This window comes from Heloderma suspectum, chromosome 3, assembly GCF_057233095.1.
Source record: "Heloderma suspectum isolate Gila_16-S chromosome 3, 16-S_ref, whole genome shotgun sequence".
Taxonomy (NCBI): Eukaryota; Metazoa; Chordata; class Lepidosauria; order Squamata; family Helodermatidae; genus Heloderma; species Heloderma suspectum.
In genome coordinates, this window is record NC_139460.1 from 206,022,166 (window position 1) to 206,038,768 (window position 16,603).

At 42.0% G+C, this 16,603-nt stretch overlaps 1 protein-coding gene across 1 annotated transcript in view; it reads right to left on the reverse strand.

The window, feature by feature from the left end:
- Positions 1-1,163: 1,163 nt before the first annotated feature.
- LOC146350651 (protein FAM13A-like) overlaps positions 1,164-16,603 on the reverse strand; it is a 35,931-nt gene continuing 20,491 nt past the window's right edge. The window contains exons 3-6 of the mRNA XM_084845635.1: positions 14,846-15,055; positions 13,290-13,473; positions 4,495-4,636; positions 1,164-1,310 (exon numbers count right to left, since the gene is read on the reverse strand). Coding sequence (XP_084701761.1) covers positions 1,164-1,310; positions 4,495-4,636; positions 13,290-13,473; positions 14,846-15,055 — 683 coding nt within the window. The remainder of the gene's footprint in view (positions 1,311-4,494; positions 4,637-13,289; positions 13,474-14,845; positions 15,056-16,603) is intronic.

Genomic DNA, 16,603 nt, shown 5'->3' on the forward strand with positions numbered 1-16,603 from the left:
CGCTGTACCAGCTCCATCTGACACAGCGACTGTGCCGGCCCGCTACCTTCCTAACCATCTGCTCCCATCAGTAGTTCATGCCCAGGTCTCCTCTTGCCTAGACTATTGTAATGAGCTCTGTGTGGACCCTTGAAGATGGTTCGGAAGTTGCAGCTGGTGCAGAGCACGGCGGCCTGCCTGATTAAAGGCACCCATCGACGAGACCACATCACTCCAGTGCTGAAGGAACTGCACTGGTTACCAGTTGTTTTCTGGGCCCCATTCAAGGTGTGGCATTGATCTTTAAAACCCTACATGGTTCTGGCCCAGTCTGTCTTAAGGAGCACCTCCAACAACACCAGGGACGCCGCTCAGTGAGATGGGCCTCGGAAGGCCTTCTGTCTGTCCCATCAGCTGGAACAGCTAGGCTGGTGAGGACTAGGGAGAGGGCCTTTTCTGTGGTGGCTCCCACGCTGTGGAATTCTCTCCCTAGTGATCTTCGCCATGCCCCCTCTTTGATGAGCTTCCACTGGGCTTTGAAAACTGGCTGTTCAGGTGGGCATTTGGGGCAGATTAGAGTTTTTTACAGCAATGTTGTTTTGTTCAGTTGATTAGGTAAATTTATTGTATTTCATGTTGTTATTTGTATTGTAGCCACCTAGAGTGGCCGGGTGGCCGGACAGATGGGCAGCTAACAAATCTAATAAATAAATAAATAAATAAAATAATCAAGAGTGAGCCAAGTTGAACCAAACATTACAGAGGACGAGAGGGGAACTCAACATGGGGTGCTGTAGGGTCTTTCAGGGTTTTTTATTATATTTTTTGGTAACGTCTAGTTTTGCTCTATGTGAAGGCATAGAATTTAAGATTAAGTAACAGGGACTTTAGTGGCATGGATTTCATACTGAGGGATGTGAAGGCCAAGCTTGTATCACAGAGAGAGAGAGAGAGAGAGCAGTTCAAGCGGAACATATTCCCTTTGCCCAACTCTGCTAGATGGATTTGGCAGATTCCTTGTTATACTTCCCAGAGAAATATGAAAATATTGACTGTATTGATAAAAGAGTCTTGTGGAGTAGAATTACAGTAGCAGCAGAATAGAATATATTGACAGAAGCTTGAGTCCATGTTTGTTATTTTTAGAAGGTCCCATTCAACTGACCACTGAATAAGACTATAAGTCAAGCAAATTCATTTTTTTCCCAGAAGATGTGGGTGGTGATGGAGGGAGAGGAAGATTGATTTGGGCTGCCTTCATAGTTGGCTTCGTCTTTTCTTCCAAAGTTGGCTTTGTACTTTGGGGCAAGAAAAGAGTCTCCAGGGTGAGCCTGAAGACAATTTGGCATCCAGAGCAGAAAATTAAAACAACACGAATGAATGAATGAATGAATGAATGAATGAAAGGGTTGGAGTGATGACAGCTGATGGGAGGAACGAAAAAGGAACACAGTAGAAGATGGAAGGGGAAGGCGATGCGGACATGCATGGTTTGGCTGTGTGCTATCCTTTCACTGTTGGAATCAGATCTGATATGCACAGCTAGAAGGGCTACAAAAGATTTCTGTCTGAGTCTTCCCTGTCACTCCTAAAGGAAATCAACCCTGACTGCTCATTGGAAGGACAGATACTGAAGCTGAAGCTCCAATATTTTGGCCACCTAATGCGAAGAGAAAACTCCCTGGAAAAGACCCTGATGCTGGGAAAGACTGAAGGCAAAAGGAGAAGGGGACGGCAGAGGATGAGATGGCTAGATAGCATCACGGATGCAATGAATATGAACTTGAGCACGCTCCGGGAGAGAGCGCAGGACAGGAAGGCCTGGCGTGCTATGGTCCATGGGGTCACGAAGAGTCGGACACGACTGAACGACTGAACAACAACAACTTCCCTGTCACAACAGGCAGAACTAGAAAAGATGGATCAAAGCACTGACTCTGTAGAAGGCAGCTCATGTCCTATGAAAGGAAGCAAAAGGTGAAGCAAAGCACAAGAAGAAAGGAATCTTTGGAAAATGGGAATGGTTGGAAGATGAAAAGTGGATGGGTGGCAGACAAGCACTTGACAACCAATTGGCCAGAAAACAGCAGGAGCACTGTCCCAATGCTGCTTCCTTTCTGGCCCAGCCCAGTGCCCCCTCCAGGGTTTTCTTTCTGTTATGATGTTGACTGGTGGCAAAGTGCAGTTGCCACCTTCTGCATAGCACAGCCTCTAGGTCCTGATAAGTGTGCATAAATGCAAGAACTTGCACTCAGATTCCCTTCCCGCATACTCAAAAATACTTCATTTGTGAGTGTTTTCAGAATACCCAGAAATAAAAAGATCACAGAGACAGAAAGACATCTTCCTCAGATTCACAGTGTGAATGTACATAATACTTTATGTGCTTCTCTTGGCAATGTTATTTGATTGGATTTCGAAGATAGTATCACTGGATACTATTTTCATTTGTGCATCACTGTTGGATGGGAGGAACTCGTAGGATTTTGTGGTGGAGAGTAGAAGTTTACTTCCTATTGTTTCTGGTTAGGACACAGAGAGCCTAGAATTAGCAGCAACTAGTGAGAGAACAGGGTGCTGCAACCCACAGTATTAACCTTCCAAAAACATGAGGCAAACAGCACTTTACTGACAGAACATGACATTAGACCTCCTAAAACTATAGATACATCAGGGCATCATACCTAAAGAGATTTGGCAGAAATAGGCCAGATTGAACAAAGGCCTAATCTTGGATCCATTCAAGATTAAACTGCAAAAACAGAAGGAGGAGGAGGCTTGTTGTGATTATTTTCTACAACATATAATTATATAACTATATAATACTATCAATTATATATCTGTCAGCCTTTTTTTAAGCAAAGGGATTTGTGCCTTTGCATGCATGCTAACACACATACCCATTTAATTGTTTATGATAATAGTCATTATAAGGTGCTATCGAGGAATAATTGCATATAGTTGGAAATGGGCAAAAGTCCATTAAGCAAAAGTCTTGCAAAGTTTCAAAGCCCAGTTGGACCATATTCCTAAAGCCTCATTTTCTGGATGCTCTCTATGTCTTGACAGTTTGTTAATTTGCAACATTTCTGTACCATTCATCAACACAAAATTCTTTGGGCAGTTCACAAATTATGTAAATTGCACATCTGTGTATCCAAACATCTGATTATCCAAATGTCTGTCTGTTGAAATCCTTGGGATATCTGCACTATGGTGCTGTTTGAAAAAAACAACTTTCAGTTGTTATAGATCAGTGAAGATAGTGCTTGACGTGGAAACAGAAGAATATGCCCCACTAAGCAGGGGCAAACTGTAAAGAAGACCTTGAACATTCTAACCTAAAATCAACCCAGTTTCCACAGACGGATGTGAGATTAAAAAACACAATACTGACACCAAGTGGAGGGAAGCTGCCAGACAGATTTCAGTTGCTTGCCATTGCTGCATCCTTTTATGGATGATTGATTTCCTCAGTCTGTTGTGTAAGCCCTTGGGGTGGCTGGGTGGGGTTGAGATGCTGTGAGAAAAGGAGAAAAATGATTGAAATGGGGCAGAAATAACAAGGGAAGAGGTAGGATGGTGCACAGTGATGTTATATTAAACTGCTAATAAACCGTCATTTAAAAAGAGATATTTGTAGGATCAAAGAGAACAGAAGATCATCCTCAAATCCCTTGACCCAATGCAAGATTCTCCCCATATTAGATAAGCATACTTCCTCCACCATTAACTCACAGAATCTATATTGCACTGCAGGCCAGTGTATGTAAACAATTCATCACATGGTAAAACTGTCCCTACACTGTACCACCTCAAGACTACAGCTGGGGGAACAAAAAACCTGTACACAAAGGAAACTAGCTTGTCAAAGAAAAGGCTAGGCTAGAATCCTCCCTTTTCCCCCACTGCACCAAGTATAATTTAAAATATATAATTAAATATAATATACATAATTCCACTATTAAACCAGATGCATTATAGTTACCAGTATTCTTCTACAAAACTAGATGAATAATAGGTTAAAACTCAGTTGCCCTGAACCAATTTATTAGAGCCTCGAGTTTAGACAATAGTCCTTCAAAATATTGATCAAGGAATATGGGCAGGCAGGGTTTGGGGATCACTGCCCTTTCGGGGGAAAAAAAAGTTTCCCTGTCCCTTCTTCCAAGATTACTATGTGCACCAGCATGGAAATAGATCCAAAAAAGTGAGAGAGAAGTTCTCTCAAGAAAATCCCCTTGACCTGGAACAAGAAAATAGCTTTGCACACAGCTGCTTATACAGCTGCATTGCTGTTTACTTGTTCTCTTTAAAATGGATCTTTTATATTCTTTGGAAGGGAAATGGTATTTTAAAAACCAGGGAAGTTTCCCATCTGTACTCACTGTGCCACTGATACAGTAACCATTCATTGTGGTGTGTGATGAGACAATGCAGTGAGAGAAATACAGAAGGAGTTCATGAAGAGTCTTTGTTTATTTGCAGAATCTGCCCTCCTCATCAGTTCCTTACCTGGGGTTCATCATCTTCTTCCATCTGTGAGAAATGGCTGTCAGGGCAATCCACAAATAGTTCCTCATGGTGTTGAAAAAAATGCAGAAGCATGGCATTGCAAAGTCTCTGTTTTTCACAAGCCAAAGGGCTGCAAGGAATTCTGAAAAGCAAAAAGAAATATATGGAATGCCATCCATTTAATGGTCCTCAGACTCCTACCCCATGAATCATCAACCACCCTTGAATTGCTCTCCGATGGTCATTAGGAAGGAGCTTGCAGAACATAAATGTTGTAAATGCTTGCTGTTATGTTTTGAAAAAGGAGGAAATGAAAAGACAAATGTGCACATTACAGGCAGCTGCAGGGTGGGGGTGGCAACAATTCTTGCTGAGCTTGCTATGACAGTGCAGAGGGGGTGGGGGAGAAAGAGAAACCCTTTCTATTCTGGCATTTTACAAGTCAGTACTTACCTGATGTAGCACGCTTCTAACCTCCCATCTAGACTACTGCAGTGCATTATATGTGAGACTACCTGGCAGTGGCTCTTGAGGTATTCAGGCAGGAATCCTTCCAAGCTATACTGGAGATGCCGGAGAGGGGCTCATTGAACATGGGACCACTTGCTTGCGGAGCAAGTGCTCTACCATTGGAGCTCTGGCCCTTCTCCCATCTTCCAAATGGGGCCTTTCATTCCATGACCCGCGAGGTGAGATTTGTACATGCACATGTAGCTGGAGTCCAGCTACAGGTCACAATCATAGACAATGATCCAGAGAAGATTCATGTATATAACAGAGTATCAGAGGGTATGTGTGTGTGGAAGTCAATCAATTTCCAGTTCAGCAGCTCCCATGCTAGACTCTGAAACCCTGCCTTAAAACTGAGAGGCAAGAGAAGGAGAAGAGCCTTTTCTGCTTGCTTCTTCCCATCCAATTTAGCAAGCCCTTGTAAAAAAAGGTAAAGGTGTCCCCAACCAGTCGTGTCCGACTCTAGGGTGCGGTGCTCATCCCCGTTTCTAAGCCGAAGAGCCAGCGCTGTCCGAAGACGCTTCCGTGGTCATGTGGCCGGCATGACTGAACACCGAGGTGCACGGAACGCTGTTACCTTTCCCACCGAGGCGGTACCTATTTATCTACTTGCAATTTCTTGCTTTCGAACTGCTAGGTTGGCAGAAGCTGGGACTGAAGACGGGAGCTCACTCCGTAACGCAGCACTCGGGTCTCGAACTGCTGACCTGCAGACCTTCCAGTCTGCAGTTCAGCGTCTCAACCACTAAGCCACCACGGCCCTCCACTATGTTACAGGCGTTTGTGGGCCTAGTGTCTCTCATTTTTTTGTGAAAGTAGTACTGTGTATGCCTTTTGGATTACTGAGGATCAGAACAAGGAAGAAACACAAGTCCTGTGTAGCTTCGAGGTCTCAAACATTCTGAATGAGCACACTGGTACCTGGAGGGGGGAAATTATCCATCGGGAAGCACCCTGGGAATTTACCTGCCTGTCTGAAAATGAAAGCTATGTTTCTTCCCTCCCAAATATTTCTCCTTTTATAATGGCATTACAATAATAATATCATATCACTGCACATCCAAAATTAAAAGCAAATCTTAAAAAAACAGAAAATGCCCTCTGTAAATATACCTCTTCCAATATTCATTCCATTTAACATCTTATAGTAAAGGTGTCAACGTAATGCCAAGGGGTCATTACCGGGTCATTTGTACATCCTCAGTTCAGCCCACAGCACCACTGCCATTCTCCACACCAATCATTAAACCATATTAAGGGCTCAGAAGCTGACCTCCATAGGAAGGTAAAAAGTTGGCCTGGTAGAGTTTGGTGACCTTTCAGGAGGATTTTAGCAGGCAAAAAGGGGTACAGTAAGAAAGGGGCTTAGATGGCAACAGAAATTTTAACATACCAGTGCTATAGGGAATGTGATACATTGGTATATACACACACGCACATATGTATGTATGCATGTATGTATACACACACAAACACACATTCCCATGGAAAACTGTCAATGCCACCTGAATTTAAGATGCAATAAAGGCATCTCGTTTGCCTCAAAGGGACCATTTGAAGTGTGTGTGTGTGTGTGTGTGTGTGTGTGTTTATTTAAGAACATCTACATACCACTTCCCATTTTTAAAATCCCAAAGCGATTCAAAACATATTACAAAACAATACATCTTTAAAATCATAACAGCAGTGAGATAAGTTAATGGCTGGGAAAAGCCAGGGTAAACAAGTAGGTTTTTAGTAATCGTCGAAAGCGCATGATTGTCGGTGCCTGATGTATTTCAGAGTGCAGGTCATTCCAGAGGGAGTGTCCCACCACAGAGAAGGCCCATTGTCATGTTGCTGCCAGATGGGACTCTGCAGGGTGCGGCACAGAAATTTCAAATGGTAGTGTCCATTTGAGGCAAAACAGATGGCTTTATTTCAAATTCAGTTGACATTGACATTTTTCCATGGAAGAATTATGGCTGTGGCCCAGGCATCTGTTGAGTGGGGAGTTTGGCCCTCCAGTCACTTTGAGGTTGACACCTCTGCCGTATAGCACAGGTTATGCTTGTGACTGCACCATTTCAATTAGTTTTGGCTTCGTTCCAGTGAGTGGTTGCCATTGTTCTAATAAGACTGTTAGGACGCAATCCTGTTGGGATTCCCATCAGCCTCCAAATTCAGGAATGATGGGAATCCTATGCAAGTGGGAGCAGTGCAGACGCAATCTTCACCTCCATACTGCCTCTGCTCTGCATTTTCACTAGACGGGTGTATTTGCCCATCTAGCTAGGCCTCTGTGGAGTGGGAGGGACAGAGGCTGGGGAAGTCCGCAGATAGCTCATATCCCCACTTCCCCAGTCTCCTCCCCTCCCCGCCCCCAGAACCGCCCTTTTTCCCTTCCCCCCAAGGTCACCTTTGCAACCTCGGAGAGGCAGCTGGTGCAGTTCTCTCCATGCTGGCTGCAAGGGAGAGGGGGCAGTGAGCTCAGATCCAGGAATCCGAAAAATCCTATGGCCCCCCAGACATTGCCGGGGGACATAGAATTGCTCTCTTAATGAGTAAGATCACAGCATTTCAGGAAATCAGGATACACCAGACCCCTTCCTTATTTTCTCAGTGTTTTGCTAGTATCATTCTGCCCACAATAAGCAAATTGCCCACAGAGGCTGCAATGGTATGCACAGTTACCTCAGAGCAGCACAGTAGGACTTGCTTCAGAATAAACATGCATATGATTGGGCTGCAAGTCTCTGTACCATAAGTCGGGGTGTGCATTCATTTCATAACTAATGAAAAATGGAAATGAATAGTTCCGATTCACTTCACTTTTCACTTCTTAGAAGACAGATGCCATGAGGTAACAAATGGGCACAACTTGGGTGCCGTTCTGTTACCCCATTTTCAACTATTCATCATTCATTCAAAGATGGGAGGGGTTTACCTTTCTCTGGCAGCAACAGGTTCTCTAATTGGCTGCCTCCTGGTAGCTGCCATTTTATTTTCCCAGGATGCTGCAGTCCACAGCTTTCCAAGGAAAATTGACAGCTGCCAACAGGAGCAGCCATTTTTTATCCCTGTAGAATACCTGGAAGTGACACAACAGCTGGGGCATTCTGGGAAAATAATTTGCCAGCACCACAGCTGGCAGGAAAAACAACAGTAAAAGAAAGAAACAAAGACAAAAAAGAAACCAAATGTGAATAGCAAAATGAATTTGAATTTAACAAATGAATAACAAAAGAAATGTGATTGTAACCAATGAATAACAGAAGGAAGTCTTTAGTAACAAAAACTAATAGAATTATGAAATAAAAAAATCATTTCTTGCTCACCCCTAGTTGTAAATTCATTCCTTTTTACCTTTACTGTTAACAACAACAACAACAACATTAAAATTATTCTTATCAACTTCTCTGATGAAGTGAGCTCTTGCTTATGAAAGTGCATGCATGTGTGAGTATATTGCATGTTCTTTTTCCATAGGACTCCTTGTTTTTCATCAACTCACAATTATTCACCACCCAATACCTTTTCCCTGTCCTACTCCCAAGCCACCACACATCAGGAGAATATATGGGCAATTGTCATTTGTGTGGCGTGTATAAAGGAAAGGTTCCCCCTGTGCAAGCACCGAGTCATTGCTGACTCCTAGAGGGACGCTGCTTTCGCTGTCGTTTTCATGGCAGACTATAGCGGGGTGGTTTGCCATTGCCTTCCCCAGTCGTGAGTACCTTTCCCCCAGCAAGCTGGGTACTCATTTTACCGACCAAAGAAGGATGGAGGGCTGAGTCGACCTGAGCCAGCTACCCGAGACCCAGCTTCTGCTGGGATCGAATTCAGGTCATGGGGAGAGTTTCGGTTGCAATACTGTCGCCTACCACTCTGCGCCAGTCCCTGGACAAAGTTTTATAACTTCATGTTAAAATCACAAGTCATCAAAGCACTGCAAGAAACTAAAGCACAGTGAGAGATCTCAGCATGCACAGTGTACATATCATACATAAATGATGCAGACTTTTTCTAACGGGGAATGCAAATGTCGTTAGACATTTTGGGCGCATTGTTACAGGAGCTCTGGACAGTACTGACGGTGTAAATAATTGCTGCGTCTCTGCCAGTACTTGGGAACACCATCCCCCCCCCCCATATTTAATGATGCAGCCCAAGATCAGCAGAAGGTACATGCTGGGAATTCCGTTGAGAACCTGCAAGAAAAAGATCCTATACCAGAAGCAGATATTTGGGGCCTCATAACAGAATTAAAATTAGGGAAAGCTCCAGGTTTAGATTTTGTTCCACCTGAGCTCCTCAAATCAAATATTAAATGGTGGGGCATTCCTCTTGTTTCTCTTTATACTCATATGGATAAATCTGGATCCTAGTTGGCTTAAAGCCATAGTAGTCCCAATTTATAAAAAGGGATCTAAGTCAGATCCATCAAATTAAAGAACTATTACTCTATTATCAGTTATAGGGAAATTATATGCCATGCATTTAAATCATAAACTAACAACATAGACGACTGATGGTAATATTATGGTGTATAGCAAATTGGCTTCCAGAAAGGCCTCCCTATTATAAATCATAGTTTGGTCCTTTTTCAGATAGCTGAGAAATATTCTAAACATCAAAAAGGTAAATTATATTCTGCATTTATAGATCTGAAATCAGCCTTTGACTCAATACCTAAAGATAGAATATGGGGGAAGAGTTATAGAGGCAACTTCAATTGATAAAGGTCTCCTTTAAAAAAAAATAATAAGACAGTTACATGATAGGTATGCAGGTTAGTGACCTCACTAACCCTATCCCAATGAGGTGGGGAATAAGACAAGGATGTGTTTAGCCCCTCCATTGTTCAATTTTTATATAAATGATCTTGCTCCCAGGCTACATGCCAGAGACCATCATCTACTGTCCAGCTGGTTTTACTATATGCAGATGATGCTTTCACAAATGCAAGTGGGTCTTAAAAGACTCTTGACAGTATTCTCTGGATACTGTCAAGAAGAAAGATTGAAAATTAACTGAAAAAAACAAAGTCAAGATCTTTTCAAACAAACGGAACAAACATAGATGGATTCTGGACAAACAAGAAATTTAACAAGTATATCATTTTAAGTACCTGGGAGTAATTTTTCAATCAACACTATCATGGTCATGTCAAATACAGAATGTAACCTTGAGTGCCTCAAATATGGTTGTGGTGTTAAAGTGTTTTTTTCTATACACAGGGCTTTTTTACATGAGGCTGTTAATCTGGTGCATCTGCTTTCGGTTTCAGTGCAGAATTAAGATCTGATCATTACACAAGGAGTGTTTCCTTTCCTGCTTTTTTGCTATATACCCTCTAGATGGCACTATGGTATAGCAGAATGGCACATATACACAAGTGGAAACAGCGTTTTCTTGCACTTTCAGAAATAATACCCCATTTTTCCTGCTCTAAAAAAACTCGCCAAAAGTGCTGTTTGAAAAAAGAAGCAAAACTGAAGATCACGACATCGGCTAAAGAACCTGTAAACAACTGTGAATAGGGAATGACAAGTGCACAATAAATGTAGAAAAGTGTATAAAAGCTCAAAAGGTGGCCAGCACATATCTTCAGTAGTGAAAGTTTATAAGGCTACGGGAGAAATCCTATGGCTGCTAGTCAGCAGCTAGACGGCCATAGGATATCTTGTTTTCCAGGAACTGACCTCAGAGCCAACACTCCAACGTCGGTTCCCAGAAAACCGACCCGCCCCCTCTTCTGCGCTGCCTCGCAGGCAGCATGGAGATGCTCCATGCTCACAAGAGGAGTGCGGAGTATCTGAAATGGGGCGTTCCGGGGTGGGGAGGGCAGAAATGCGTGTACGATGTGTCGTACAGCAGCCTCGTCCCCTGCTCTGCCCTCCTGTGGCTAGACAGCCGAAGTCAGCTATCTAGCCAAAAATGCAGGGCAGGAGGAGCATGGAGGGAATTATTCCCTCCGTGCTTCTCCTGCCCTGCATTGGATAGGTGGTCACCTCCAAGTTCAGAGGCAGCCGCCTATCTGCGTAGGATTGCACCCTAAAGTAGTTACCAAGATGCTGTATGGGGCGCAATTATGGATGTGTGTCTAACGCAGCTTTACAACTGGAAGTGGGAATCTGCTCCCTGAAGTTAATTCCATAGTCCTCTGCAATTGGCTTTTGGTTACGCCTATGTTAATCAGGAATAGACTTGGGCTATTTATCATTAGTCTTGACTGATAATTATGCTGGGTCATGGTTGAAGTTTGTTAATAACAAAGTAAAATCTATTGTGGATACTCCTTGCAGTACCTTTTACCATCTGAGTTGGGTAAAGCAATTGGCTGTATTAACCAGAGACTGTTGGATCTGAAGCAGCAAAACCTACAGATGATAGCTGAGGGGTCTGTGTGTTCAGCTGCACATCTTGGTTTACAGCTGGGAAGTATCCACCAATCTGCCAACTACCTCGCCTCTTTAAATATCTCCAGACACATGACAGCATTTACACTGGCTAGACTAAGGACACAACCCTATGCATGTCAACACAGAAAAAAGTCCTGGCTGGGGAATGCTGGGAGTTGTAGGACTTTTCTCTATCTAAACATGCATAGGATTGCGCCTTAAACGCCTTACCATCAGCAATGATGGAAGGTCATTTTTCAGGTCTTCCTTGTCATCTGAGATTTTGCCCTTGTGAGACTGGCCTTATTGATGACATGAGCAAAGGGCTGTGTGTGCCTAATCTCGTCTGATCTAGGAAGCTAAGAAGGGTCAGCCCTGGTTAGTACTTGGATGGGAGACCGCCTGGGAATCAGGCTTCTTGCATTGAGCAAGGGATTGGACTCAGTGGTCTTGTAGGCCCCTTCCAACCCTATGATTCTATGACTTGTAGAAACAGCCCATGTTTTACTATACTGTGAATTCTATACAGACCTGGGAGTCCACTTTATCTCCCCAATCTTTCCCCCTTATCTGGGAAATACTGATGAGTTTTTTTATTCTATTTTGTTGGCCATTGTTAAACCTGGGGTCACAATGAATGCAGCCAAATTTCTAGCAGCGGCCATTAAAACTAGACTGCAACTGCTAAAGCAGAGATAAGCTAAGGGAGCTCTGTTTTATTGATGGATAACCACGGATTTTATTTGTGTATGACTCTTTATGTAGTTTTAGCTTCTTAGTTTGACTGTGGATTATATCTGGGTACAATCATTTTAAATAATTCTTAGTTTTGTAGCTTTAATTAGATTATACTCTGTTTTAGTTATAATCAATGGAATATTAAACCAATGCACTGTCTTTTTATATATCTGTATTTTATATATTTCTGTATTATGATGTGTAGACTGAAATAAACCGACTGATACTTGATACTAGTATACGTATCATACATAAATGATGCTGACTTTCTCTAATGGAAAATGCAAATGTCATTAGAAAAAAAAAGATTCATACATTTTAATGATTCTGTAAACAATCACTTTCCCTTTAATCCTGACATTAAAAATATTTGGGTGTTTGGCCCTGCTGCTAACTCATAAAAGCAATTATTGGCGTAATTCTAAAGGATATGTAAGTCATGGTACATGAAATGTGGATCATAAAATGATATTATACTTCGAAGGCTAATGCTGTGCATCCTCCCAGGCCCATATAAATTTCAAAAGCTGAATATTGAATTGTCATTCACTGTAATTAAGTGATGGTTTAATGCCGCAGGTCCCCTACAGACAGACTGGGAGAGCGGATAGCCACAGAGGGAAACGTTCATCAGCAATGGAGAGGAAGCCACTTGCAAGGAGATGCAGTTTGCTAACTTTGACTTTAGTGTGGCCAAGCCAGTGTAAATGGTGAAGAAATTGCAATTAAAACAGTAATTCTGCCATCACTTATTAACTGGTAAATTCCTCTGCACATGGAAACTCATAGGGCATACACATTTTGAAGTAATTTCATCATCTTGCCTTTAAGCAAGTATACACAATAGCAAAATCAAATGGGTAAACCACTTCCTTGACTATTCCACTTCAGGCTGTACATAGGGAGTGTTTTATGTTACAAAGCTGTCTCATGAGAAAACTCCATGCACATAGAAAACTAGTGTCTCAAGAAGAAAGCTAGGGTAGACCATTTCTCCTTCACATGTTAGGCATAACGTATGCAAAGAGGGTTTTCTTGTGGGGGGAGCATTCAGCCATGTGATCCCTCACCTGCATAATGAAGTAGCATAGTCCAGGAAAACTATACCACATCATAGGAGATCTTTTGCTTTAATGCTATATATTAATCATAAAAACCTCTTACCGGAAAAGAGTGGGGCCAAAAACAATGGCTAAGTTCTCCAGTGTCATGTGGTTCACATCACCATATGATGCCACCTTGATCAGAAATCTAATAAGGAAATGGAAAAGGCTATAGTGTGTTTTCGGCAGGCTGCTTAATAGCCTTTTTAGACATCTCGTGTTTTCTGCCATGTGGTTTATATTATCTGTGAAGGATTAAATGTTAACAATTAACTGAGATGGGTATAGGTTAGCATCAGTTGTAGTTATTACTACTAGAATTTCATAGTCATTCAGTACCGATGCATGTGCCAGGTGTTGTACAGATTCTCACTGCCCAGATCGGTGACGCAAAGGTGGCAACAGCAGAAGCATGAGTAACCTGGACACCCTCAGTGCAACAGTGAAGCGCATTAGCTTCATGCACACTTGCAATTCATGCATCTCACCACAGGGGAAGATGTGCAAATTTCCCTTTGCACATTAAAGTGCAAATAGGATATGTACAAATCATTCACACTTCTACTGTTGCAGCTTCTTTGTAACATGCAGGTATGTTATGCAGAGAAGACAGGTACAAGGAACCAGCAAAAGGGGGGTTGATCATTAGTAGTAGAAAGAGACTAAGAGGTAGTCAGGGGATAGAGGAGGAACAAATGAGGACCAGCCTGAACATGCAGAGATATTACATGGTACAGGTACTGGGGAACCTAGCACATCAGGGAGAAAGCTAGCCTAGAAACTTTCACCCTGACATTCCCCCTTTCTACAGTTAGGAAGGTTGTTGTTTTTTAAAACCCAGGAAAACATTCAAATATGCAGTCCTCACCTGCAGACTGACGTGGTAGAGTTCCAGGAAGTTGCAGTACATGATTATTCTGCATGTATCAGCCCCAAGCAGATGTTGAGATGGTTCAAAAAAACCTTTATGAAATGAATGGTGTGTTGAGGAGAGGTTTATAGGAGGAGAGGAATGTGATTTGATGAGGGGAGATGGGGAGGCTGTTCTAAAAATAGGAAGTGGTGTGGCTAAAGGCACAGACCTAGGAGCACAACAATTAGGCAGTTATACATGACTTTGTGAAGAATGGAGGGAGTAAAAACATCTGATTAAGCGAAGAGACAGGGAACATTTTAAAGCTTAAGTTGATGCTGATGTGCAGTGTAACAGCCAGCCATTGTACACAAATTGATACCAATATCCACAAAGCAAGTCTGTAATCTTGAGTGCATCTACAGAGTATTTTTCATTCTCACTTGGTTTCTTATGCCAAAGTCAAACACTTTTGTTTTTGTCATGTACAAACTGGCTTCAAATTATAGAATCGACCAAATTACATTGGAATGGGTCCAGTCTTAATCATACTGAGAGTAAATCCAATGAAATCACTAACAAGTTAGTAACGACTAACTTGTCCCATTGCTTGTAACGGATGTATTCCAAGTCTAGACCCAACCCATTGTATCATCCATTTCAATCCTCTTCCTGTTCTAGAACCTTGACATGTGAGTCAGCATCTTTCAAAGATATGACAATCCACCATATGGAAAAGAGGCACCTCTAAGTACTTGCTTTACCTTCAAAGGTGTCCAAAATGTTGGTGCACAGATTATCAGGGAAAACGGCAACCGGAAGCTCATTCAGGAAGAGTTTAAGAAGACTTGCAATAGAATCAATATCTCCTTCATTAACAAGATCCACCTCTTCTCCTTGATCGTACTTCTGCTTCAGTGCCTTGATTTTGGTTGCTGAGCCACTGATCCGAAATAGGCCTGTGTGATTCAGTCCTATTGAAATAGTCAACATCTTATACAGTAATAACTGAACTCATCCTCCATGTGTGGATCCCTGGGCAGACAGCCCCATCCACACACAAAATGAAGGTACAGCAGGCTTGGGAGAACCCCAAGGATTGTAGAAATATGGAAAATCTTAAGGGGGGAACCTAAAGGAAGGGGGGACACAAACAGCCCCCAATGAGGCCTGAACATGCTCAGTGGGCACAGAATGCTATCTGTCTGTTGGGGATGTGGAATGGAAAACTGGGAGGGGTGGAATGGAGTATCCTTGAGAGGGGCATGGTTGCCTGACTAGTATCCTGAACAGGAGCAATATTTTTTTGTGGGTCCCACTTGTTGAGATAATTATTCACCTATAAAATGGGTAAGGTGGAGCATAGAGAACTTTTCTACACAAAGCATTTATTGTGTGCTCATGATTTCTTACAGTTGTTTACAGGTTCTTTAGACAACATTGTGATCCTCCATTTTCGCTTCTATTTTTCAGAGAACTTTCCAGGTTTTTTTTTTAGAATGGGGAAAATGGGGTATTATTTCCTGAAAGCAGTTTCTATTCGTGTATTTGTGCTATTCTGCTATAGCACAGCTCCACCTAGAGGTTATGTAGCAGAAAAGCAGAACAGGAAAAGCTCTTTGTGTAGAGCTCAGATTTCAATTCTGCTATGAAACCAAGAACAGATACAGTGATTAACAGCCTCATATAGAAAAGCTCTGAATCTCACTGATTTTTGGATGTTAGATGCCAGTGGGACGAAGCCATAACTTAATATGGTAGCTGACTATAAATTGTGGCAATTATGGTCTAGCTCAGTTATTATGTCATAATTACTAAATTTTATACAGCTACCATTTCAAGTAAATGTACCTACAATTGCAGCTTTGAGCTTGTCCATATGCAGAAGGAATTATTTCTGTGCATATATTTGTCATGGCAACAGAAGTAAACAACCCAGTAGACAGCATAATTTTAATTATCTCTCTTGTTTCAAATCTGTAAGCAAGAAAGTTTTTCTAAAAAATAATATGAAAAATACATGGTTCTAAAGCATCCCCCCACCCCAAAATGATATATATAGATCCTTTTAATATATTTACATTATGAATACTAGCTAATAAGTGCACAACCCAGAACTGTCAAAATTAGTGAGAGGTCTGGCATAAACTAAATTTACACTTAAATCATTTCCATTCCATGACTATTCCCTTTCAGATGACCTGTGTGATAATTATCAACTTTATTTTTATATCTAACTCCTGTGTTATTGTCCTAATGGTGGTTATTTGCAGAGTTATGGAAAAGAAATGACTACATGTGAGGCAGGAGATGGGTCATAGAATAATAGAATAGTAGAGTTGGAAGGGGCCTATAAGACCATCGAGTACAGATTCTGTCCTTCCAACCCACCCACGCAGCAGCTTCAGGAACTGATTTTGATCCAGAAAATGTCACAAGAAGAAAAACATCACTTCCCAAGTCAAATTAGCAGCAACATCCACCTGATAAACATGGGGATCCTTGTTGTTGTTGTTGTTCAG